This window comes from Dermacentor silvarum, chromosome 6 (genome assembly GCF_013339745.2).
Source record: "Dermacentor silvarum isolate Dsil-2018 chromosome 6, BIME_Dsil_1.4, whole genome shotgun sequence".
Lineage (NCBI taxonomy): Eukaryota > Metazoa > Arthropoda > Arachnida > Ixodida > Ixodidae > Dermacentor > Dermacentor silvarum.
Window position 1 is genome coordinate 150,001,550 of NC_051159.1, and position 27,958 is coordinate 150,029,507.

General features: G+C 45.1%; 1 protein-coding gene across 1 annotated transcript; it reads right to left on the bottom strand.

Annotated features, from left to right (window-relative positions):
* Positions 1 to 61: 61 nt before the first annotated feature.
* Positions 62 to 27,958, bottom strand: LOC119456225 (alkylglycerol monooxygenase-like). Its single transcript, XM_037717871.2, has 10 exons — positions 27,477 to 27,958; positions 19,873 to 20,003; positions 15,114 to 15,265; positions 13,388 to 13,491; positions 11,337 to 11,499; positions 10,159 to 10,304; positions 6,628 to 6,762; positions 4,888 to 5,004; positions 2,095 to 2,177; positions 62 to 1,314 (listed from the first exon to the last, which is right to left on the bottom strand). The coding sequence occupies exons 1-10, from the start codon at positions 27,582 to 27,584 to the stop codon at positions 1,107 to 1,109; spliced, it is 1,347 nt and encodes a 448-aa protein (XP_037573799.1). The 5' UTR covers positions 27,585 to 27,958; the 3' UTR covers positions 62 to 1,106.

The window sequence follows — 27,958 nt, forward strand, 5'->3', positions numbered from 1 at the left end:
TATATATATATATATATATATATATATATATATATATATATATAGGCGATTGATGTACGCATAAAAAGCTATTGATAAAAACAACTGTCATGAGGTTAACCAGCATGTTTGTCTTATTGCTTTATATCAATGTACTGAGTCCCACACATGATAATAACAGGAGTTGGGTAATAACAGGAGCTGGCGATGAATCAGGCAACAGAAAGAAATACTTACACAGCACTGAAACCAATTATCAGTTGTCATGAACTCGAATGACAGTCCGCGAAAAATTCCCGGTAAAGGATTCCAGCAATCAGAGTAATGGAAAAAAAAATGTAAACATGTTTTTACGAGCATCGAGTGGTGGAACGTTTAGGTGGTAATAATTTCCAGTTATCGAAAATTTTGAAATTCTGACTCAATTTATTGAGAAGCAACGTTATACAGTTTAACGGGGGAGTGCAGAAACTTCAAGCACTCTTACTGAAGTAGGATGAATTTGTAAGGGTTAGGCTTGCGAATAAAAGTAACATAAATTATTATTCAGGTTTATAACAAAGAGGTTATCTTCACGTATACACATTCATGTGCATTTATGCGCAGTATATGGTGTTCGTTAAAAAAAAGAAAGAAAAAGTGACTTATAGTTTAGGCTGGAAGACCATATGCAACATAATCTCTCTTAGACAACATAGTACATGACGTAGTAGCAGAAACTACATCACAATTATAGTGTAGAGCAACCAGTCTGAAGCGTCTGGAGCGTTTCTCACAAAAATATAAGCGTTGTGACTTTGTCATGTCTCCCTGATTTAATTCATTGAGGCCCCTGTCACACATAGGGCCACAAGACAATTCAGCATTCGAGATAATGTTACTACAATCTACTTCCTTACCATTACATTAACAGGCACGACAACTTGGGTAAGGCACACTCGCCGTCAGGACAAATCAAACAAACGTCTTTGGCAAACTGCGCTCATGAGATATGCCCAAGGGGCATGGTCACGAAAAGAACAGCAGTTGAGAAGTCACCGGTAATGTATTTAAGCACGTATAAAATCATACGCAACACTGCATTCGATTCTTCTTCTGCATACATGTACACGTAGCTAGACTCGATCTCAGGCCACTTTTTCTTTGACACTCCACATGACACCTCGTACGCTGAGGGCGACACAGCCTAGCAACGAAGCTGCGTACGTTGCCCTGACGATGTTCAGGAACGCGATGGCAGCCGCCGACTCGGCCATCGCTGACAAGTGGAAGACGCGGGCGTCCAGCACCAGCATCAGGGCGCACCTAAACGCCTCCAGTGCGCAGGCATTGCTCCTGCAAACGACCCACTGTTAACAGACACGGCTTGAGTGAGACGTGCAACAAAAAGCTATGCACTGTTAGGGAAGAACTGTTTCTGAGATCTACTTCCGCCCTACAAGAATAGTCAACACGCTGGCGGGCGATTTATTTATTTCTTTGTCACTCTATCTCTGACCTGTTTTCTTGCTAAAAATGTGCGTGTTTTATGAAGATCACTGTTGCACGACACGGAAAAATCGTGCCGTCGGCGAGAAACGTGGCAGGACCTGTTTAGACCTCCCAGTGCGCGCAGCCATTAAAATGTGAGGGTGAGGAGGATCACGAGATTCCTTAGGCCTACCGTGTGCTGACTGCCTTTAATGCGTAAGAACATATACTATGAATTGTCACGAGTCACCTATCAGCATTCGATTTGCTTTACAAACGCGCTATGTTAATGCAACCCACTCGTATACGAGTGGGTTGCATTAACATGCCGTTAACAGACATATATGTCCGTTATCGGACATATATGCATTAACATGCATTAACATGCCGTTAACGGACATATATGTCCGTTATCGGCAGCTCGAACTCGTTTCCATTAAAATATATGTATAAACAAAAAAAAAGCCTGACTTTACATCGGTGTTTTGAGGCTGAAAATCTGGAACATGCATATCTTGGTCAAAATGAAGTATTTCACGTGGAAATACTCGGTCAGTCTAAAGTGAGTCACTCAAATGCGAATGAAGTGTGAGACATTGCAGGAGAGAAGTAAGCTAGTGAAACACATGCTCTTCGTTTACTTACCTCTTGTCCAAGAATGCCCCCATTGCGCCAAGCGAGAAGAAGGTGTAAGCAATTCCACAAAGTAGCGTGCCGGTAGATATAACCTGCACATGTGAAACCATGAAATCGTTTGTTCCATCAGCTTTGAATTTAAACGCTTTATGCAAAATAAACATACTGAAAATCATCTTTCGTCCACGATTCGACTTTTCTGAGCTTTCTTTCCACCACATACTTCTCAATTTCTGGGGGCGTGACAAGCCAAGCAGCCGCACCGGGTCTCGGGAAGCCGAGTGACGCCACTGGGTATGGATCATGTAATTCGACGTAAATCTGTCCGACACCTTTATGTCGCAAGGTATACCACAGTTATTACGCGGAAATGAGACTGTCGACAAAGTGTGCCGCGCCTAATTTTGCTCCCCATTGCTAAAAAGTCGCGTTATCGGGAATTCGAGTGGTCGTGTATACATCGCAGCCAGCACACCACGCCTTGCACAACTAACCCCAACGGAGTCTTGCCATTTAGCGCTTTCTATATTGCACCGAACCGATAACGTTTTTTGAGACTTTTCAACCTACCAACATAATAATAACATCGTTTGTTGGCATTTCGTCTTCGAGTTGCCCAAGATGCAACGGGAACGAGCACGCCGCGTATGGCAGCGAAAATCGCTGAGCGACGTGCGCGGCAGCAACGATTTTTTCCCGCTCGAGTCGCTGCATGTGAAACAGCCTTAACACCTCGAGCGAGCTGCACCGACCGAGGAGAAGACGTGCTCCTCGACAACACGCGAAAGAGGAGCGACGACGTAGAGGGAGCGCTTCCGGACATCGACCGACGGATTCTGAAATTCGAGAACCGGCGATCGAACGACGAGAACGAGGAATCAAATCGCGCGACGGCCGGTCGCATCGCCGTCGTGTACAGTCACGTCGCATACAGGAGAAATCGCTCAAACGGAGTTCCAGCTTGAATATGCATGGTTGCAATATTTTAGCCCGGAAATCGTCGTGGAGTACTATTGAAGCGCAGTTACCTATTTAGCAATGGGGCTGCGCGGCCACGCACCTTTTGAGCTTGCGGAGGTGGAGCGTCCATTGCGAGAACGTTCTCGAATGTCGGAAAAGCGTAGCGTTTCTAACAAAAATTGTTCGAGCGATCTTTCAGCTAATGTCGGAATGTTGGCCGTCACATAGATTTGTTTCATCTTCGTGCCTGGTTGCTGCAGACGTTCCTGCGGTGTTATTAAAGCGAAACTTTCTTTGCCGCTTCTCCCGACTTTCCGGGCGCTGCTGTTGCTGTGATGGTCTTGCCGCGCATGCCGCTGGGTTTCACGCGATACCACCAGATGGCGCTCGCCTCCGCGCATCCCGGCCGGCGCCGCCCAGCGTGTCACAGTTTGTGCGCACGGCACGTGCTGTGCTTGCTTTCCTATGCGACAAAAATGCAGGTGTTGGGCTGTGGAGGTCGCGTGCTGGGCTGTGATAGCGTAAATATTACAACCGTCCATGGACTGAAGAGAGCGCTTGGAGCTGGCGTCTCAATAGTGTGCTGGTCACGTATACAGAAGGAGCACGTAAACACCCGCCAGCAAAATGGCTGTAAAGTGTGCACTCAGCGTCTAGGACACCCAGGCCCGAAAGAAGCGCCGCGCGGAACAGGAGCGTCTTCGCTTTGCAGCGAAACGTGGTGCAGACCGCGGATGTATGCATACAATGTATACATACGATTATAATAATGGAATTACGTACAGCCCCATAATTGAATTAAACTTTAACACTTCTGCCACGATGCGATGTGCCATGTGAGGCAATGATAATGCTCAACACTCTCAGAGAATGTGAACATTGACGCACAACAACGCCTCAAGCAAACACATCTGCCTATGTGTTCTGTGGACTACGCAGACAAACAGCAGTGGTGCCGGCAAGGTTACGTTTAACATCAACTCACCACTCTCGTATTGGACTAAACGCTGAAGAAATTACACATTCGCCGCCAACATCTCCGCTAATTATCGTCAATCAAAGCAAACGGCATACAAAGCTTCGCTTACATAGATTCCCACAGTGCGTGGGATCCGTTTATTCTTTTATATATTTTTTTATTACGCTTTCCATATTTCTGAGCAATCTGCTCGCACGCATAATCATTGCGAAGTGTTCCATTTGTAACGCGATATATTGTTGAAAGTGATTAATATGCTAAGTCACAATGCTGTTTTAAGCCAGAAGGGTGAAGTTTATGCAAATGCATGTACTATCCATCCTTGCCACGCTGGATAAACCGCTCTACTCACAGCTTCCGTAGAGACTAGCGCCAGATTTCCCTTTATTAACTTTTTGTCATTAAGTATCGCGCTCGGAGTGCGCAACAAGCCCTTGCTAATTCCGGCACGCGCTTAGTGATGTCCCGCCGCCCTCTAATAGCGTTGCCCATGCAGCCTGTGTATTATAGTATAGTAAAATTGTACGCTGATTACAAACAAACAGACAAATAAATAAATATAACATGCTTCGCCTCCTATAAGGGATCCGGCCTGTGTAGTACTGCGTGGTGAATTTCAATGGGTCTCATATTACAATGAATTTATGCGTTGACAGCGCCTCGGAACTTACGCTTACTTTTACCTCTACAGAAAGCATAATGGTGAGCTGTCAGCATTCTTGCTGTGCTTCGTGATCACCAATAAACATTACTGCCTCAGAAGCAAGTTACCGAATGTTTCCACGACGCATATATTGATCCTTTTTATGCGCGTGAAAAAAAAAAGAGGAAAAAAAAGGGGGGGGGGGGGGGACATTACTCACTGGACTCCAATGTTTCAGCTTCACATAGCCGATGACTACAATGGCAAAGTGCAGTGTTACATAAATCTTGCATAGCAGCGTGGTTTTCGGCGCGTACGTTTCCACGGGCCTGCGTACCTGCACGAAAATGAATGTTATCATTAGTCAAGAGCAAAATGTTGGAAATGTCCATTCAGTGAGAAAGCTCGAACATTCCTGGCACGCCAAACAATTTATTCTATTTTATTCACTCCATGAGTATCTCCAGATAAAAAAAAAATTCTATCGAATAAATACAGAAAGTCTGGGGTGCGTATATTGAAATTCTGGAAAACACAGCGCCTTAGCAACCACTGTCGAACGCGATTGATTGAAACGCCGCCAGTGACGTTCTGATGTCCTGCCGTGATGATTATTGCCTTTGCGTGTCACCCACGATAGGTTAGGTTAGGTTCGGTTAGCGTAAAAGGTGTTAAGTGATGCGACGTAGTCTCACAGCGGTTGCAAAGGGCGTCGCCGGCGGCGTTTCAGTCAATCGCGTTCAACCGCGGTTGCTAAGGCCTTCTAGATATAAGCGTCCAGGGCGAGATTTTTGTCAAAGTGCCGCTTATATTGTGCAGGTAGCCACGTTCCCACTCTCTACCCTCCTCCTCTGTTCACAAAAATAAAGAAGTATTCAGAGCCAACGCATATGTTCGAATTTCTTTGAATCGAAGCTTTCGTGAAGCGGTTACCGACACGCTATAAAACTAAATGCGAAATATTTTTTACTGTCACCTATGCAACGTGTAGTCTCAATCAATATTTTTTATGCGCCTTATCGGTTACAAATTCAATGAATGGGATGCCATGTTCATGTTTATCCGCTACACCGTTCACAATCCAAGCTTAAATTCAAACAGCAGTTAGTGCGAGTGCACACTGTGAGACGGACGTCGACGCCGTGACGTCACTATGACGAATGCGATGTTCGTCGAGGGAAGAATGGTGAGGACAGATGTATACCGAGGGAAATACGACGCGAAATAATATTATTTGTTGCCGTTTCATTCCTGCGTCCTAGGCCTAATGAAAAATGTCGCTCCCGCACATGCTTTCCTGCGTACGTGGTCTCGAGCGCACTTGCATGGCCGCTGGATAAAAAAAAAAGGTGCTTTTTTTTTTTCATCCAGCGGCCGTGGCACTTGCTACGCGATGCGAGGCACGCGACTATTTACGCGACAGGGCCCTGTGTCGCAGAAAATCCGGCGTCGGCGTAAGCATCGGCGTCCGTGGCATCCGTGGCGGCCAAATTCATCCCGAACCAACCCGACCTAACCGGCCCTCCGCGTGGCGCAAAGGGTTAGTGAACAAAAATTGAATTTCTCAAAGTAAAATCCGTCAGAAAAATCGTAAAGTACGACTTAGCTACAACCTACAGACGTGATAGCGTCGGACTGTACTTTTAATATGCGAGAAAAAAGACTGATAAGGAGCCAGAGATCTTTGAATGCTATCGCATTCCACTCTTAAAGGCGAAGCTTAAGCGTCCTCCAATTCTGATGGTGCGCGGCTCGGCTCAAGCAAGCAACGCTCACGCAACAATTTAATTCGGCAAGGCAGCAGCAGCAGTAGCCACGCTCAGGAGCAACCGGGAGGTTTAGCTAAGAAATATTCGCCTTAAAAGCCTAGTAATGCGTGCGGCATAAACATATATTCGCTGTAAAGCATTGTGTCTGTTTCTCTGGATGTAACTATATGCGACAATGCTGACTGACTCACGTCTGGAATGTCGTTCGGATCTCCCAATCTCGGCTTGCCAGGTTGCCATCCAGGACCTTTGAACAAGGTGGAAAGCTTGTTGCCTAGTCCCTTGATGGTCGAGAATTGCCGGCATATGTACAGGAAGTGGTGCATCTGAAAGAGGCGAAGGGAACATGGTGACGCAGCGACATCAATAGTCTTTGAGAAATGCCGCAAGTCGTCCTCAAAAAGTTTGAACTAGCACACATACATCAGGTGACACCATGCTCATAAAGTAATGCTCCACAAAAAAATAATCGGCAAGGGAAGTAGCAGATATTATTAAGCCACATCAGTGACTGTAAATTACAAAAAATGTATTGGCGCACGCGAACATCTTCAATGTGATTGACTTGCGAAAAGATTCAGCGATGTGTCCTTGCAAGGCGGCAATGTACTGTATAACGTTTTCTATCCAAGACATTGTGGAAAGCGGCTGGAGATAAATGAAAAACAAAGCAGATAGGAAGCATAAGCCAGGTGATAAGGAGATCCACGTTAGGAGGACGTAGCATGCAAGAGCCCACTGCAGAAAAGCTCTGAGCCTATACAGTGTTAGTGGAATGTTATAAAAGAAAAAAAAAACCAAAGCCCCTTTCTTAAAGAAAGATGGTTGAACGCAAAGCTTTCGCCCATGCAAACTGAATGAAAGTCAAAGTCCAAAGCCAACGACCACGCAACGAACCCAAGAAATTCTGAGTGACCCGTGCGATGCATATGTGATTTGAGTGCTTGTTTAGGATTATATTTTCTGAACGTTGCCGTTGCATGAAGACACATTTCGTTAAGTTGCATAGCCTTTATTTTAGATCATGTAGCCGCCGATTACACGCACACACCTCACACTTTCACGGACGACTCTGCACTTGCACAGTATTGCCTTGTGATCACTGTGGTAGACGGTCAGAGGCTCTGCCGTTGCCGATACACGGGATCGGCCTTACGGGCACGACCGCGCTCGCGCTTACGTTCGCGTGCGGAAGCCTCTTCTGCCGTGTGCTGCATCCTCGGCCTGCCCATGGTGACCGCCGGGAATGCTTTGGGTGACGCGCGTAATGCAATGCAGCTATATGTATACAGTTCGTCTGGGTAGCGTGGCGTTGCAGTTCCCATCATTCTTATCGGTACAACTGCGAATGTAAACTGGAGTGTTCTAGGATACGTATGTCGTGCGCCGTTGTTATATTGTGTGCGCAGATGCGCAGATGGTTCCATTGTGTAAGTTTGCTTTCCAGCAATGCGTTTTCGGCGCTCACGGACGAATCAGTGAAACTAAGAAAGTGTCCCATATATATATATATATATATATATATATATATATGATGTTGAGATGTTCGCGCCTTTAACTGGCGCCGGCTACTTCTTTTCAAATAGAAATGCAAATGTAGAAGGCGACAGGTAGGAAAAAATCGCATAAAGACACACTCAACCTGGACGCTCAAAAAAAAAAAATAAGTCAAAAACACACAAGTCAAGCCATATACATAAGTGAAACACGCTCAGTCTTAAAGCAGCACATAATATTATAAAGAACAGGAGGAAAAGGACATTCAGAAAAAAGCACACTGAAACACAAAGTGCACGACTAATGCTCTGTGTCATACTAGCGCTCTGTGTGCATCCAAAGTCTCCTCCTCGTTTTCGTATATCTCGCGATGACGGTGCCATAAAGTTTCTTTCTTTTTTTCTTCCTTTCTTTCGTTCCCTCTTTTTCTTTATTTTTCTATTTCTTTCTTTATTGTTTCCATAAAATATGGAGGAGGTTAGGGCAAAAAGCCACAGGAGCGGCTTGAAGGAACCCTAACCCCCAACAATATGGACTTGTCAACAATGCGGCGAGTCATACTCTTGTTACAGACAAACTTTACGTTTGTCGTAAAGTTTCACGTTATCAGATAAACGCAAAACTAACTGCAGTACCTTTCAGTATCTTTAAATATGCGTAACAGAAATGCGTCGTAAAAATACAATCAATAAAGAATAAAGGAAAACACTGTACACAGAAATTCGAACTAAAATACAAGAAACTCTGCAAAACTACCATCCAAGTGGGGACAACCACAATACACAATATCGAACTCAAATGGAACAAGAACAATAATAGAACAGTGAGTATACCGAAGCGATTAATACAATATAAATAGAACCACTCTAAATCACTATAGGGTTAAGCTCATCGGGAGATAGCGCATATATATCGACACCCAGTGTGCTGTATTTGTTAAGGAGCATTGGTAGAGTGCTCTTAAGCATTTTTAGTGCGTAATTTGTTCTCGAGAACGGTACCTTCCACCGTTCGGAGGGAACGGTAACATGGGAAAGTACATTTTCGATTGATTTAAATTATGGGTTTTTACGTGCCAAAACCATGATCTGATTATGAGGCACGCCGGAATAATTTGGACCACCTGGGGTTCTTTAACGTGCACCTAAATCTCAGTACACGAGTGTTCTCGCATTTCGCCTCCATCGTAATGCGGCCGCCGTGGCCAGGATTCAGTTTCTATTAAGTTAGCCATGTCCTTGAGGACAGTGCGATTCTGTTTATTTTCAGAGTATATTTTAATTAAAAGTGTGGTTTTGTATATCTCATTAACTTTAGGAATATTCAACTATGTCATTATGTGCAAAGTACGGGAGATTAGCGATTGCGCGTATACATTGTTTTGTGTATTAAAAACAATTTGTTTAAGTTGGTCTCATTTGTTGTACCCTTGCAATAATAAATAGCAATATTAAGATGAGAAGTATACAAATTTATATATAAGCAACTTTACAGGTGTGGGGAACGTGTGTCTTACGATTTAAGGCTCCAGTCACCTGGCACAATTTGCGAAGAAGGAAGTTGGCATGTTCATTCCACTGTAATGTGCATGAGAAATCGGTGCCCAGTAGTTTTGTAGTGTCCACACTTTCAATAGGCAGATAATTTAATAGTAAATTCTGATCTGAAGGGATATGTGTGCCTTTTGTACGAAAGATTATTGCTTTAGTTTTAGTTAAGTTGACTTTGAGACAATTTTGTTTAGACAATAAAGCCATTTGCGCTAGGGAGTCACTAGAAAGATTTAGTAAATGTGAGTATGAATCTGAGGGTATATATTTGCTAGTATCTTCAGCATACAATACAAATTTTGCAGCGTGATAGATATATTCGATGTTTCGAAACACGATATTCGAAACTGGATGCTTTCCTTGTGGCCCACAGCAAATTATTTTTTTTGCGAACCTAGGCCACTAATCGTTACGAGTTGACGTCTGTTCTAGAGATAAGATTTTAAGTAATTCTAGAGGAAGTCCTCTTAGACCATATTTGTCAAGATTATTAAACAAAATATTATGATTAATGTGATCGAATGCTGTTGCGAATTTGATTACGAAAATTACTTAAAAATCCTCTATGGACCACCGCATAAATTACGGACTTAGCGTGGTTTCGTGTGTGGAAACAATTTGCAAAGTGATCGCGCTCGCACAAAAAGGCGCTGGAGACCTGCGACTACGTCGTACCTGCAGAGTCCATGGGTCAAACGTGTTCACGGAATGGGTCAGCCCGTACGCCGGCCGGCGTTGTTCAGACGCAAATGTGCCGAAAAGACGATCCCAGATGATCAGCGTGCCACCGTAGTTCTTATCTATGCAGTAGCGGTCCCTGCCTGACAAAAACACAGGCACGTCACAGTTGTAAGTATAACTACGAAGAATAGAAGTCAAAGGCTGGCGTTTCGCTGTGCTCAACAAGCACATAAATGTTTGCTTTAAAGAGGGAATTTTAAGTTAATTCACAGTCAGAATATTTTTTTCAAAATTATATTCGCATCTTTTTGGCAGAATAGGGTCCGTTATAGAGGATTAAATGCAGGCAGAACTGTCATTCTTGAATATCGCGCCCAAACAATTATGTCCACCTCTCTGATATGTGACTGTATGTACTGTTAAATGTTTATCACTGTATAAATCATAATCATCACCCAGCACCTAAAGTAGCATGTCAGGCGAATAACCAGGATAACATCTCCAGCATCACATTAAAGCATGTTTTCTCTCTCTCTCTCTCTCTCTGATATTTTAGAATTTTCGCCGTCTGAACCGGCCTTAATTCCAGTTCTCAAAAGTGGACAGGTTGAGATTCTAGTTAACTAGCCCTGAACAGATGCTTGTCAAAATCCGTAAAGCGAAGGCGAGCAAGTGCCTGATTTACAAGTCACAAGAGAAACTTGAGCTTCTTGGTACATCACGTTGGAGCAATAGCGCAAACTTGAGACAGGGACAGAGAAGGCAAGACAACACAAGCGCTAACAAGGATTTAAAAGGTTTAGTCACTCCCCATTTCTCGCTCTAACGTGCTCTCTGGCTTTCTGAGCTTCCTTTCACGGTATGAGCAACCTATTGGTATTTCTGAACTGTAATATACCTATATAAATTAGCTTAAATTTCTCTTTAGCTTCCGCTCAAAATCACTAATCTGCTCTCAATTCTGCTGAGCTGCTCTCTAACCTCCATTTAATGTTATCGAAGCTTTCTCCTTCCCCACTACCCCTCCTCTTCTCCCAGCCGTCAAAGACGTCTGATGCCCCTGCAAATGCCTTGATTATGTGCCGTCTATTCGTTCAAGGAACATGTGTTTTTGTAGCACCGATGATATCCAAACGTATTTGTCGAACGTATACGAGAGAGCGATGACATACCATGGTGCACACGATGGTGACTCGGAGTGTTCAGCACTAGCTCTAGCGGGCCCAGCGTCTCTACCGTCTCGGTATGTATGAGAAACTGGTATAGTCGGTTGAACTGTCGATGCACCATGTACGCGCTCGGTGACACCACCAGCGCCAGAGGAAGGTATAGGACCTGCAAGGAATGCACGTGACGGTGAGGTGAAGGTCGCATGTGAAGCATGTCACATGAACGGCCCTTAACACTGCAGACGGTTAGTGGAACGATAAATACTGACTTAATTGTGTTTATTGTTTGACAGGCGCTGCCATGTACGTTAGAGGATGGCGTTAGACGCTGAAACTAGTCAGGTGATCTAGGAGATGCCAAACGCGAAAGAAAACCCAGCAGCACTTCTGGCTATCGTTGAGCGACGAAGCGCGCGACAAGACGGAAATAAAGAGAGATCCATTGTAACGTGACATCTTGGCTTCTTCGGTATAAGAGGTGTCGTTTCTCAGTTGTTGCATTGCTACTACTCGATCAACTCTCAACTGTCAACCTTAATAAAGTATATTTCTGGCCGGAACTGCGGAAGACCGCGTATACCGTGTGTCCCCACTAACGTTAGCCAAGCTGTTCAACGAAAAAAAAGAAAGATTAAAAAAAAAAAACACGGTGCAAGATACAATTTTAGACCTACAGTGTTTGGTCGTCAGACCTCTTGCGACCGAACACCATAAGTCCTAAATTGGTATCTTGCATCATGTTTTTTATTCTTACTTTTTCTTTCAACAGTTTGGCTAACGTTAGTTTGGACACCTTATTTATCCACCGCGAAATGCCTTACCAAGCACAGCGGCAAACTCCAGAAACTGCGCACACGGGCACATTACCTGCGTATTTCGGCTGTATACTTGCCCAGCCACGTCTATATCCCGGCATGCAATTTCTGAAGTTTAATCCCGGCTGAAAGCCGTTAGAAGTGGAAGCTGTATGTGTCACTCCTTACGTGCCATTACTATAGTGAATCCCCCAGAATGGATATGCGCCACAGTGATACATTGTGAATTAAATGTACTTACATATTTGTACTGGTACATAAGCGGAATGTTGCATATGTATCGTTATTCTCTCTGCGTACATCTCTCCGCACCATTCTTCCCTCCGTCAAATTACATCATTGCCGACGTCTCACGGTATGCGTCCCCCTGACCTTATGCTTGCATGTCGGCACAGCTTGCGAACAGTAGTGCATAAACATAAACATTGCACGCCATTACAGTTATGACCTGTGCGGTGCATAAACTAAGCATTTCGTAAAATTAAAATAAACACAATTGTATGCATCGCATACTTTATTTGGGGGGACAGTATTCACGGGGTCACCGATGATAGTTCGAGGCATCGAAAGCAGCCTTAAATCTCTACTGCATTTATTACACTTACGTACTCAAAGAAAGCGAGAAATAAAAAATCTTGCAGGTGCCAATGGTGCATTGCTTGCACCCATGTCTTGGTTTGTTACGATAGGAATCAGTGTCGCGAAAGATGACCAGAAGAAAAAAAATGAGGGCAGAAAATCCCCACTGGGGAATCGTCAAATAGCGCGTAGCATCCTTTGTAATCATTACTTATGAAGCCTATACTACTGTACCTATACTGTACCCTTGAAACCAAGACTGCCATATTTTAAGAGATAAGCAACTGCAACGAATAACATGCACACTATGACAATCCACCCAGTGAACATATTATTACTACCAATCTTGTGTTTGGTAAATGAAAGAAATCTTGCTGTAGTGCCTTTTTGTCTCGCATAATTTGCCCGCCGACACGCTTGCCTTCTTTCCAAAGCGTCCTCTTTATAAACTTCTCCCTGTTGTTGCAGACGCAATTCTCTGGTTGCTTGCATTATCCGTGCGTTCTTTGTCTGCGCAAGCTCTCGCCTGAGTTCTAAAACCAAATCGAAACACGGCGTCTCAACGCGCTCACTTGCGCGCGAGAAATTCTTTGCCGCTTGTCTTGTCGATGCATGCGGCCGTGGCGTGATATTACGAAGGAAATTAACGCGCAGGCTTACGGGTTCATAGTAAGCTTGCAGAGCCGATTGGCGCATCGCCGTTGTGAGGTTGTAGAACTCGGAGCTGTGGTGTACCTGGTGGCCCGACCAGGCCAGATTGACCTCTGCACGGAACAAAGGATCGAGAAAGATGTCAAACCCAAACGTACCTCACTAATGGGAAGTTGCATCGGTGCTTATACTATACAGAAAATAATCTTCTCTAAGAAGACGACTTGTGGATGATGGAAATATCGGAGTTTCTTTGTTCGAACCTATAACAGCACAGTGGTTATGAATATGGAAAATTAAATATGCTTTTACACACAGGCGACATCCAAGCACATGCTTTAGACGCTTCCTGAAAAATTCAAGCTGTCGAATCAATTCGGCCATCCAGCTACATATAACGGTGTCCTGCTTTTAAGCTGTCGCACAGCCACAAGATCTGTAGCAACTTTGCACTTTTGTTGTAGTAATGTTGTGGCTTAAGCAATGCCTTCGCCATCTTCCACCCTCATAAATATAAGAAAATGTTACGTGGGAGGCAGCGTTCTAGGAAAACGACTCAATAGGCGACGAAAAATTATAATGCCGCTTACACCGCCTGCCACGGATAGATATTCCAAAAAGCAATGAGATTTTACTAAAATCAAAGGAGGCGATAAATGGGATTCCCGCCAAAGACTATTGTGTTGTCACACCCTCCAAGACAGACGCACTTAACGAAGAGGTCTAGAGACGCGCACTGCACAAACTAGGAAAGCTTGCTGGATACACTCGGGAAGCCCGGCGACTAAAATAAACCTTGAGTGAGCTTTTGCTTGAATTTTTTAATGCGACAGCGTTTAGGGCCCAGTGTCGCAGAAAATCCGGCGTCGGAAACCGGCGTGTGATCGCGGGTGGCGGAGAAAAGCATCCAACCACATTGACCGCGCAGGCCCTCCACGTGGTGCAAGGTTTTGGTGAACAAAAATTGAGTTTCTCAGTGAAATCCGTCAAAAAGATGGTAAAGTACGACTTTACCATTCGGCGTCAGATTCGGCGTCAGATTCGGCGTCAGATTCGGCGTCAGATTCGGCGTCAGATTCGGCGTCAGATTCGGCGTCAGATTCGGCGTCGGATTCGGCGTCGGATTCGGCGTCGGATTTGGCGTCAGATTCGGCGTCGGATTTGGCGTCGGATTTGGCGTCGGATTCGGCGTCGGATTGTAATTTTAATGTACGAGAAAACCTAATTCTGCTACGACGAAACTCAAACATTTCTGCCAGACTTGCGCGCGTCGGGGCAATAGCAAACAATTAATAAAATAATAAAAAAAAGGTGCTAGGGCCTTCACATTTTAATATAAGACCTCTTATATTGCCCCTGGAAACACGTCTTTCCAGCAATGCATTTCAGTTTAAAAATGAAGCCGTCTTTAAGGGGATCGGTGTAAGCTTGGTCTTTGTAAGCTGACTTTCCCACGTTCAATGTTGCAGTGAATGAAGCCTACTTGTCGTATGCGAACTATGCGATGCGAACGGGTCCCGATAAAGCTATCGCATTCTACTCTTAAAGACGAAGCTTAAGCGTCCTCCAAGTTTTAGTCCGCTTGGGTAGACATTAAGTAGGCAAATTTTTAACGGTCTTAACGTTACGGAATCAGGTCTAGTATAGGGCTAGTTGTTTTAACTATGTTTTTTTTTCCTTTTCATAACGCGGTGCCAAGACAATGTGACCGACATTGTGGAGTTCATGCACTCCCCATGACCCCAGCGATGAACCCAGTAGTATGCGAAGTCGATGGCGAGCATAGCGAAGAACCATGTCCCCGTGGAATTCCAAGGCAGCGTGAGGATCCTGAAATTGTTGTACACGTAGATATAGCCGGCCAGGAGGGTGCCTTCCGTGAAGAGGCTGCAGGAAGAAGGAATATCAACGTCAGCACCTACTCTTTTTTGTAGCTGTTCTCATTCCTCGCTTGCAAGCAATACGAAATAACGGCGATTCAATAGGCTAAAGAAACGATGATAGCACCTGCCTCTGCATTTTTCATTAATGGAAAAGGAAAGTTGCATCTTTCGAAATGGGCAATAGAAGCGGAACTGCGTAAACTTCTCTCGACCTCGTAGGATTTTTGTAGCTACTACATTGCAAACCGGGTGTGGCGCCCGATGCTCAGACGCTTCAATGACAGACAGTTGTAGCTGGTCCCTAGGACATATACGGAATACCAAAGCATCAGAGATATGAATGGCAGAAACATAAATTAGTGAAGATGATGATGATGATGATTTATTGACATCCCCTTTGAACGGGGCGGTGACGAATAGTCACCTAGCCTGGTCCATTTAATCAGGTATATATGGTATACATGTTTTTGCTTCCCACATTTGTGTGTGCATCTCGTTATTCTTCTTTTTTTTCTGCCTTTAAACTTCTCTATCTACCTAGTACCACTACCCATGCTGTAACGGATCTGATCGCATCAATCTCTTCCGTGCTTTTTTTTTCATCAATACTCTAAAAGTCTCTTGCTTATCTCGACTGCTGGCCGGTTGATGCTTCCGTCCACTTTAAATCCAAGCCCTTCTGGAAGGTGCACGTTACCTACGGGTCTCACTGGGTGAATCCCCTCGCATTCAATTAGGATGTGCTGAGTTGTCTCCGGTTTTTTGCTGCAGCATAGACATGCCTCAACTTGTGGCGAATATTTGCTCCTGTACGTATGTTTTTCACCTTAGGCAACCAACTCGAGCCTCAAATAGCAAGGCACTGCCTTTTGTGGTATCGTACAGATTGTCCCTTGTAATATTTTTCTGCGCATTCGTGTAATCTCCATGGTCTTTTTGTTTCGATTCTTTGCATCCAATTCGCTGTCTCTGGTTCTCTAACTTTGTTTTTGATGACTCCTGGTTGTCCATTTACACTGACCATTTACAACTTGTGCTCGGTTTCCTATATATATATATATATATATATATATATATATATATATATATATATATATATATATATATATATATCCCTCAGCAGCTCTACGAAATCGTCATATATGCATTCGTGCTCGAGAATAACACATAATTCTCCGTGTACGTGCTCCAGAAGCTTACCCAGGGAATTGTGTTATTCTCAAGCACGAATGCATATAACAAGCGACCGACGTCGTCCAGCATTATGCAAGAAGCAGTGGTCTCCGATGCTCCCCCGAGAAGTCGGAACTATTAGTCGTTCGGCAGAAATCCGGTAGAAAACTCTATGAAATACCCCAAATCACACTCACCCTCGACGGCAAAGAATTACCTACAGTAAATCGCGTCCGCATCCTCGGCCTCCACATACAACAGGACGGCGGAGGCGCATACACCATCCAACGTCTCAAGCAGACCACTTTCCAAGTCATGCGAATGGTCAGCCGCATCACCACCAAACAACACGGCCTGAAAGAAGACGACGTTACCTAGCTCGTCCAGGCCCTGGCACCAAACCAAACCAAACTCTGATAATCAGCGGCATCGCCTACGCTGCCCCGTACCTTCCCCTTACTCCCATAGAGAAAGGTCAACTGGACATACTTCTGCGGAAAGAATACAAGCAAGCGCTCGGCCTACCACCGGGAACAGCCACACTCAAGCTCGAAGCCCTAGGAGTCCATAACACAGTAAGAGAAATCATAGACGCCCACCTCATAACCCAACGAGAACGCCTAGCCCTCAAACCAACAGGCAAGAAGCTCCTAGCGCGCCTAGGCTACCCCACACAGCGAGGCCACGAAAAATCAATCTGGCCCCCAACATCCGGGAGCATATCAAGGTAGCCGCCATCCCTAGAAGCATGCACTCGGAACATCATGCCGGTCGTCGCAAAGCTCGCGCAAGGACTCTTCAAACAAGATACGGTAACCTCCCCACCACACTATACACAGATGCCGCAAGTACCCCTGAAAAGCAGCCATGGCAGTCAGTGTTGTCGGCCATAACCTTCAAGAGGTGGTTTCGATGACGGTCCGCACTGCCAACGCCATCGAAGCGGAGGAGACAGCCATGAGCTTAGCCATCACCTCCAGTCAAACCAAAGAACACGTTACAATTATTACCGACTCCCAAGCAGCTTGTTGTAGCTATGCCAGAGGCAGAATATCTTCCATCGCCGCTCGACTCCTCAAACAAGCCTCTCAATTACCCGACGTTGAAATAGTATGGACTCCAGGACACGAGTCTCTCTCTGAAAATCAGCGTGCGCACGCTGTAGCCCGAGCTCACGCCACCCGGGCCCCACAAGAGAGGGATACGGCCGCATCTATGGAGCCCGTATCTTTACAATGCAACGCCATATTACAACACCACAGATTGAACAGGTGACAATACCCAACCCCACACAAGACCTTCTCACGCGAAGACGCAGTAGCATGGCGACAATTACAAACCAACACATACCCCCATTTAAGCAGATTACACGCAATACACCCTGCACTGTAGTCGTACAAATGCCCCCTTTATAACGATTACGCTTCTCTATATCACACCACATGGGCCTGTCCCAAAATACAGGTAGCCCCGCATATACCCAACCCCACACCCGGGCAGTGGGAGGCCGTGCTGACTAGCTCGGAACCTCGTGACCAGCAACAACTGGTGCAGCGGGCCCGGGAGACAGCAAGAGCCGCAGGAGCCCTGGACTAAGGACACCTCCCAGCACAAGCAGGAAGACGCCTGCTTGTTTTTTTCTCTTAATAAATGTTTTCCCTCCTCCTCCCTGTGTACGTTGTCGTAGGTGCCTTTAATATCTAGAAGCGCTATCCATAAAGGTCTATTCTTAGCTACTGAAATCTCTATGCAGTGAGTTTGTACACACATATTGTCCTCTAAGTGTCTGTCCGGTCTGAACCCATTCTGTAGTTCCCCCAGTACATTATTTTTCTCCACCCACTTCGACATTTCTAATATTATGGCTTGTATTACTATTCTATATATCACCGACGTTATTGTAACTGGCCTGTGCTAGTCTTATCTTTATCAGCTTTGCCTATGTAAATGAGGCTCATCTTGCTATCACGCCATACAACCGCAATTTCCTTCGTTCTAATCACTTTCTCTATGGCATTAATCAGTAGTGCCTTGCTCTTTGGACCGAGGTTGTTGATTAGCTGTATTGGGAGTTCATTGGGTCCTGCGGCACTGTTATTAGGGACATCTTCTTCTGTTTTTTCTTTCAGTACACGTTTCCTATGCTAAATTTTGATCTCCCAGTCTTCTCTGTTATTTCTGGATCTGTTTGAATCTGAACTACGCTTTCTTTCGTGTTGAACTTATCCCTAATAACGTCTGTGATGTACCGCAGTGCATTGTCTCCTTCGAAGATGTTACCAGGTCTGCATCCCTTATAGCCGTTTGCGAATTTGAAGTTGGAACTCCGAGTGCTCTAACATGGTTCCAGAATCTTTTTGGTGCGCCTTTGTCTCTTTTGCGAATGTCACGCACCCAACGTTCACTTGCGCATTCAATTTTCTCTTGCACGAGCTGACTCGCTACGCTTATCTTTTCTCGGTATTTGTTCCATCTAAGAAGCACCTATTCTTTGTGTAATCCTAACTTTATGGCTTCTCGATGATCTCTTGACACCTGCTTACGCTCTTCTATAGCTTGTTTTATTTCCTTGTTCCACCAATTGCGTGGTTTCCTCTTTCAAATCCAACAATTTTTGTTGTCGTGCTTGTCTTATGTCCTGCTGCATAATGTATGCCAGTTCCTTATATTCCCAGACTGTTGTAGGAAACGCCTCCATTTTCTTCTCTATGCCAGCAGCGCTTACAGCGACACCTTGTGGTGTTCTTTGCTGTTGACGTGTACATCTTTTATGCTGTTGATGTGTATATACCAGTCATTACGCATATGGACAAGCTAAAGCTTTCAGATCTGACACGAAGAACCTGTGACGCCACAATATGTTATCTTCAAAGGCAAACAGTCTGAAATGTTGACTTGCCTGAACTGGAAATACGGTTTTGATAATGAACTATTGAACGTTTCGAGCGTTACCCTTGGCTTTTATAAAGAAAGCAAGATATGACTCAGGTAATATTTCTTCAACGGCTCCGTTCGCTTTGAGGCGATGTACCCGGCCAACTTCATAACATCAAAAATGCAAGTTATTTTCTAAAGTTAAATATTTCCCGCGATTATTACTATCTTTTTTTAGCGAATATTTATTAGTATACACGCTGCGAGCGAGAAGGCGTGCTGTAGCCAATCAGCGGTCTTAATTCTATTTGGAGTTCATCGCTGCTCTTGCGTATTTACTACAGCCCATACAAGCGACGTGTCGACAGACAGATTCGGTAGGCCCTGTACCGCTTCTAAGAACTGGCACTGATAATGTGCGATTGTTTTGATCTGTGATTGGCATCCACGCACATTCATGAAATGGAAACAACAATCTTGAAATAAACAAGAACGATTATTCGTGTCCCGATTTCTTTCAGTTCTCTGCGGGTACGTTTGTCTGGTAACTCGCATACAGCTCACCGGGACAACTCTTGAATAATGCCTTGTCCTATCGAGGTCAGGCCATCGTCAAGTTGAAAACGGTCGCTGTTCTTCTGCAGGAAGTTGAATATCAGTTCGACCAGCAGGAACGCCGTAAACAGAGGCACAACCTGGGAGTAGCATACCAAAAAGGAGAGAGACGTACTTTATTCGATTCCAAGTAGGCACACGTTGGCAGCTTCTAGCAGAATTTAGTCTCGGTGCAAGAGTGCGACCAGCTGCACCTGGAGCTCAGAACAGAGTGCAACGCGGCCCTGCCATAACCTACAATAATAATATAAAAAAAAGATCTGCAAGGATGCAGAAAGTTTTTTGGACGGACTATAGGGATATTACTTTTTGAGGAAGTTTTCTGTACAGACTATAGGGCTACGACTTTTTGAGCTGTCTTACATATCCGACTGCATGTCCGAATTGCTAGCTGGGCAAACTGGTGCATCTTTACAGCAAAAATGAACAACAAACACAAACGACAAAGAACAGTAAACGAAGACATAAGCAAGCGCTGACTCGCGACTAAAGTTTATTTTAGAAGAACGGTGACGCCTTGTCATGGAGGCATACCCCATAAAAAAACGAGCACGTCGGCATTAGTAGGCCTTCAGTTGCCCCTCATAAAAAAGTTTTACATATTGACTGCCGATGAAGTATTCCACATTCCTTGAATGTCGTGTTTTTTTTTCTTGTGTGTGTATTTTTATATTTTTATTGTCAGCTCACCTCATGCATACGTGATTTTGTGTGTTATATGAACACTGTTCTGCAAAAATAAAATTAAGTAGCGAGTCAGCGCTTATGTCCTCTTCCATTGTCCCTTGTCGCTCTTGTCGATCACTTTCTTTCAGGTATATCCAAATGACACGTTTTTGTTGATTCCATGAGGATGCCTTCATCTGCTATTAGTGCTCATGCATGGAGCAGTTTTGTAAGGAAGAAGAGGAGAATGCCCGCGAATATAAAATTAGGCATAAGATCTTTGAACAGTTACCTAGACTAGATATGTGCCGTTGACACACAAGGTTCTACAACTGCACGAGGCAGTGGAATATAAAGAGAAAGTAAGGTGACAGTCCGAAACGTTTGTCTTCCTACTTTAAAGGCCTTCGTCTGCCCCTACGATTGAGCCTGAACCACTATTATTGAGGGCTATTGCCAGTACATAACTTTCAGGGATAGTCTTCATAGTGAAGACACAGTAATCTCGCGAGAAGACGTATCGATTAGATGTAGGCGAAATAAAAAAAAATAGTCTGACTTGCTCCAAACGACGGCAAACAACATTACCTTGATTCTGTTCAGCTACGTAGCACTCGCATATTATTAAATTTTGTCACACGTTAAGTGGGACATCCCGTTTCTTTCACTGGCACGCTTCATATCAGTCATTTTCACGTCGCACAGCTGACGATCACATAGACAAGTCAGTCACGCGTTTGTAAGCAAAGAGGATGCTGCGGAGCACGATGCGAAAAAATAATTTAGTTAGCATGGGTGAATCGGCAGGCAGGACCAGTCAACTACATCCATTCACTTTCCGGTACTGTGTCAATATCTACCCCTGTAAACCATAATCTTTGGCACAAAAGTTCTGAGAACACTCCCAAATGTATCTTGTCAGAGAAAATTCTCGCAACAGACATCATCGGGCGTCTTATGGAAACTACGCGTTCATGCATGTAAGTACATGTCACACAACCGACATTGACAGCAGAGGTACCGCATTTTGGGCATACCTATAAGGCTGGGGTTATGATGTTAAGTTACGCGGTTGCGCTTTGTGAGGTTTCCTGCAAAAATAAATGCAGGCCTTCTGGAACTGCAATTCTTTAACACGGATATAAATTATATAGTACGAGGATCCTTCTGACAAAGGTTATTGCCGCGAGAGCAACGTCGAGCGAAGGCAAACACATCGCAGGGAGGTTACTTTTGTGCCTGCCACTTAAGTTGGACATAATGAGGCAGGACTAGAGCGGTGCTAACAATAAAGTAATAAACATTAATAGAGGTTCCAACAGTGTCGGTTTCAGATTGTAAGACTATTTGTGTTCAGGACCGTATAGGTGAATGCAAAAGTCGCGTGCGTGATGGCCCTTTTCTGTAGTGTCACCTCTACTAAATCTTTGGACCAAACTAGACGAGCATGACGATTCAGATGTGCCTGAATCGACGAGAAATTGCGGAGCGGCTGACACAGTGTTTGTGTGGTGTTTCTCCTCTTGTAACCTCGACCTCCACACTGACAGACTGCATTTGGAGCATCAAACCTTCACCAGGATTCGGCTTTTGCCTTAGTCCCATCATGTAATGGCCACATAAATTACAGAGAAACGGAATGCGCATCCTTCAGTTTACTTGTAAGAAAGAGTCAGGCGTGCCGACACGGACACAAAAAGAGGGAGACGGACAAGACAAACGCCACACCCATCTTGTGGCCGCGTCTGCACGCCTAACTTTTTCAAACATGAATCCCTACCAACTAGTTATATTTTTGTCGTTCAAAGTTTCAGCGTAAAGTTTTCCCCTAAATTTGTCTCACTGATTCAGCTACGTATCAGAGACGAAGTATTTTCCGTCGCGAAAGTACCGAGGGCAAAGTACTCGCAGCTGGCGGTGATCTGACTTGTACGTTTGAAAATAGAGGCCGATCTTCATACCATGAAAATTGTCCGGAGCCGGCAACAGCAATAATTCCGCACAGCAGTATTTTTTGCGCAGGCCTCGAGCACCTTTGGCTGGGAAACTTTACAAGAAGTGTTGTCTGCTCCATACTTTGGCAGGAAATTAGAGACCTATAGCCATTAAGCGCTCAGGTGATGATGCAACGATCCGGCTAACACAGCGGTTTTAGAAAGGCAGTATCCGAAGTTATGAGCTTCAGAGTGAGTGAGTGAGTACGAACTTTATTTAGGTCCTGAGGAGAAAGAATTAAAGCGGGTCCGGAGGCCCCCCCAATCTATCCGGTGGCTCCACCCAGGTCGGTGCCGGTAGACATAGTCCTTCGGCGACGGCCCGGGCCCTCTGGACAGCCTTGAGCTGAGCGATGAGCTCTGTACTTCTGAGCGCTGAGTCCCAGGAGGACTGGTCAGGAAAGTCCGTGCCCGCGTTGGCAGGGCACAGCCAGAGCATGTGTTCGAAGTTGTTGTATTCGTGGCCGCAGTGTGGGTATGCAGTAGGAACAGTATCAGCAAAGGCCAAAGTACAATAACGATGTATGGGCTCTATGTATTGAAAACAGAACAATATGATGCTTCCCTAAGCGGAACTGGCCGATGGCCGACGATTGGAATATTGGAATTCGAAGTTGGGAAACATTGGGATACAGTTATCTGCCGATTTTGTTTGCCAGCTGTATGTCGACCATAGTCGGGCCACGTTAAGTGGCTAACTATGCTGGTATAGAATTTGTCAGCAAGTTCAGTTGTTTCCAAATTCCAGGATTTTCCAAACAGGCCCACCAAAACTGCATATGTCTCGCTGCACAGACGACGCAGTGAGGTCATTCAGGTGCAGAATTATAGACAGACATTTCAGATTTAGTGCAAGAGGAATATGCTTTCTGAAATACAACCTCACACTACCAGCTCCGTAGCTCAAGTTCACACGAGACTTTGCATTATTATTCTAAACCAACGTCACAAACATAGATTCTCCATATCGTAACACCGGGTAATTGCGGCGGTTCAAGAAATAGCGGCTATATCCTTGCCACATATCATAAGCGGCACGCATATTTGTATGCGGCATCTGTTCTTTACACGGCGTTAGCCAGTCTGAGCGCCGAGTCCACGCTGAGAATTCGTGGCGGCGGACGATATAAAGGCCGAAGCTGACGTACAGAGGTCAACACACATGTCTAGAACACACTCCTGAGGGCAGAAGCAGCTACCAACGTCTGAGCCGACCACCAGGTCAAGAGAAACCAATGGAAACTGTAAATGTAGTCGGGTAACCTCACATACAGCCGATTTTGGGCCACATGTCATCTTCAGATATCACCAGCGCAGTCCTGAGAACGTGATTCGCGCGTTCTCGAGAAGTGTGTTGACCTCTGTACGTTATCAGCCATGAATGTGCTGCAGAAATATCAGTAGATTATTATACGATGCGGTGTGTCTAGGATAGCATGTCTATCCAATCAAATGCCCGGGATTGCACAAAAGTTCCTTTGATTTCGTACAGATCGGAGCCATCCAAAAATATGTTGGGCCATGCGAGGCGTAACATTGGTCAGTAGTTCGCACAACGCGGGACACCCTGGTAGACGGCCGACGTGATGCCAATGCCCGTTCTCAAGCTCAGCCCAACCTACATTGCCAAGCTTGGCCCAACCAACACGCCTTGGCCGGCTACTATAAATCTCGCCAAGTATCAGAACAGCTTTTTCCACTGGGTCACCACTGCATATTGGCTTTCATTAAATTTCTGGTTCACCCATCTCTTCATCCCACCGTTCGGAAAAACTTCTGGGACGCAGAGAAGTAAACTCCGTTGAAGCTATGTCCGCTTTCTTGAATCTCTCTTCCCTTCTTCTACTTTCTGGGGTTTTACGTACCAACACCAGTTCTGATTATGAGGCAAGCCGTAGTGGAGGGCTCCGGATTAATTTTGACCATCTGGGGTTCTTTAAAGTGCACTACAACGCAAGCACACGGGTGTTTTTTCATTTCGCCTCCATCGAAATGCGGCTGCCGCGGCCGGGATTCGATCCCGCGATCTCATGCTCAGCAGTGCAACGAATCTCTCTTCCCAACTCTGTACGATTTAATTTTTGGTATATCGATAATGTCAGTTTGCATTGTCACTTGCGTAGAGCCAAGTGGTGGATACCGCAGCGTCCAATTATGCCAGGACTAAGACTGGCCCGACCACCCAGGCGTGCCAAGTTCCAACACTTGCTCGTCCAGCCATGACCGCCGGCAATGCTTGTGTGCATAAATCTATCTATCCAAGTTAAGCCTATATATAGTGCGCGTAGCTACTGTATACAATCAACCATCTCGAGCTAGCGTTCTAAAGCAGTAAAGCAATTGCACAACATGTATTAAAGTTCTTATTAGCCCCGAGATGCTCCTTAGTTGTCTGCTAGTGATCAGTGTGCACACGTGCGTGAACAGCGTTGGCTTCTCCCCATTGCTGTTCCATTTTCATAAAGCACTCATAATAGTTTGTCGGCCCTTTCACGACAATGAACTGCAGGATTTGGCCTTCAGCTACGGTGCCTGCGCTGAAATAGTGTGTTTGTCTATTCAGCGCATGCTACATGTTCGGTCACCCACTCCGTTTGCCAAAGACATTTCGATTTTGTTGCTGCCCAACGTGTAAAACATATCGCGAGAGAAGTTTGATGCCATGCGTTCTCAAGAAATTAGGTGCTCACTGCGGCACGTTAAAATGCATGCAGTGCTTTAGCGGCATTGCCGCAAAATGTGGTCTGGAACGTCTGATACAAGGGCGGACAAAATTAGTGAGGAAAACAAAATTACACAGTCTTGTGCTGCAGTATACTGCAGCCTTCGCATAACTTTTAATTAAAATGGATTACTTCCACCGTTCCACACAGCTTACCTACCGTGGCTAGCGTGCACATTCCTTGTGCTAGATTCGTCCAGCGATGATAATTACTATAAAGGCGAACTGTTCACAGGTGTTTCTGCGTTTTTTAATAACATTTTTATCATTACGGTCATAAAGGTATGTTTTTCGAGTAGTTTCCTGTAGTCAGAAAGTGCGTCGAAGAGAAATAGTATTATGCTAACGTAAACAAACATTTTTTTTTCTGCGTTAGAAAGTGGTAATGAGATTTATTTGCAAGAAAATAGTGCAAAGCATGCTCGACAATTGGGAACGATAGCGCGTGCTGCCCCTAATGTTCAAAGTAAACCGCTTCTCAGTAACATAACGATACTTTTGTTGTTAGAAAAAGTTTTATATTGCAACACCAAGTGATAGGAATTACGAGCGTACTGTGAAGTTCGCGTTCAACTACAATGTCGCTTTGTCAACGCAAAATTTTGCGCATGAGCCCTGCGATCGTGCTTTATTTCCAAAGCTGCGTGGACTCTCACTTGCTCGCTCGGCGCGATGTATTATGACTGATTCACGAGATCGTGTCCCTGCCCGCGAAAGATAGGGTAATATTAAACACAAATATAAATTGTGACATTTTACGTGCCAAAACAACCATATGATTAACAAGCCCGTAGTGGAGGACTCTGGATTGATTTTGACCACCTGGGGTTCTTCCCCATGCACCTAAATCTAAGTACACGTGAGTGTGTTTGCATTTCGCTCCCATCGAAATGTGGCCGCCGCGGATGAGGTCGAATCAATGACCTCGAGCTAAGCAGCGCAGCGCCAGATCGAGCCACTGGGGCGGTTATGTGGAAAATATATTTAATATACAAGTTTTGTTGTCCTCATAATATTGGCAATAAGAAAACTAACACTAAGAAAAAAATACAGATGGTAATTGGAGAGCGCCGTGCTACGCGAGCACGCCGTCAGAGCGCGAGCAAACACACGAAAAATGAAGCCATTCGAGCCCCTAGCGTAGCAGACGACAAAGGAGAGTCCTCCCTGTGACGTCACGGGAGCGCCGTTCGCAGCGCCGAAATCGGTAGTGCACGTGGCCAATATGTCCCCAAGAACCGGCGCTTTGTTTATGGAGCATAAATAATAAAGGGCATGGCCCCTTTCGTTGTTTCCGCACAATGACTCATAAAGACATTCGATCTAACCTCTTAGATAGCCCGCTAAGTTTAGCGGCCAAAAAGATAGACCAAAGTCGTCTGACTAACTTGCCAAGATTTCTATTCCGCACGTAATCGAACAGTTATGAATCACTACTCTGGAAAAATGCTCAAGAAATGTTACGTACATAACATCAGCACATGAGGCGTGGTTCTGTTAATTAGAATTTACGTATCCATTAAAATTAAATACAGGAACAACCACTTTTTCAATTACAAAGTCGGCTGTCAAATTGACGTGACTGGGTCAATATATTCTGTGCTCGCGGGAATACAACAAATAGTTGTATGCTAGCACAGACACACAACCACAGTGACCACACTGCTCCGGCCGCGCGAATGGAAGTCTCTAACCGAATGGAGAAATGGCTGATGAGCGGAATTTTCGTTTTGTATTTATTTTGCTTGATTTACTTTCCTCGTTCACGTGGCACTCCTGAGTCCTTCCCATCGCCACCGCGCCAAAGGGGTCCAGATACCGCGGCAAAGCGTCGCCAGGATGAGACACGCTTTCGTTTTTCAATTCTCAGGCTAGAATTGCGAAGGTCATGCACGTTTGGTCCGCCTTCGTCATGATAGATGAGAAACTCTCTGCGTTTACGTGTGTAGGCCTTTTTATTCGCACAGAATACCGTCAGTTCAAGTGTTTACACATTGCCGAAATCCACGCATAGCAAGGAACATACAACGTACAACAGCACATCGCACAGCTGAACTAGCCGAATTATGACGAACACCCACGAGCAGCACGCCAGATTAGCACTTAAATTTAAAGCGTGCCAGTCTGTGACTCTGGATCGATGAAGCAGCAGACATAACTGGGCCACTCGCCTGTACAATGTAGTCGGGAACGTCTTCGAGCTTCTCAAACGACGTCTCATTCGGGCTGACGAAGTAAACAAGGTATCCCAAACGCTTCGCAATCTCTGGCAGATCCATGGCCCTGCAAGCTGTTGGCGCCGCCTTCCTACGAGGTGTTGCTTAGTGCATTTCGAGTAATCTGCAGCAGCGTGTGATCTATAGCAACGCGGAGCGCAATTTTTGCTTTCGTTTCGTGCTGCGTCAATTTTCCTCCAAGCGCTGTAACTTCGCAACAGACGTGCCTGACCTCGCAGCAAGTGGTGTCGAAACGCTGTCAACTTGGTGAAAACCACTCGACCGCTTACGGCCGACGTTGTGAGGACACCAGTGCTCTTTTAGCTTTTCTACCCCTTAAGAAACAATTCCTGTGCGCTCGTGTGACTGAAAAGACGACATATGAATGTGGTAGAAATGGACCTGAAATGGACATCCCAACACCTAAACGCCACCAG

Bases quoted from the DNA above. Each gene is read 5' to 3' on its own strand.
- LOC119456225 (XM_037717871.2), bottom strand. From the start codon at position 27,584: ATGGATCTGCCAGAGATTGCGAAGCGTTTGGGATACCTTGTTTACTTC. The intron at 20,004-27,476 runs GCGAGTGGCCCA...TGCTACTCCCAG, and splicing joins TTCCCGACTACATTGTACAG to GTTGTGCCTCTGTTTACGGC. The intron at 15,266-19,872 runs GTGAGCTGTATG...TTCTTCCTGCAG, and splicing joins ATTATTCAAGAGTTGTCCCG to CCTCTTCACGGAAGGCACCC.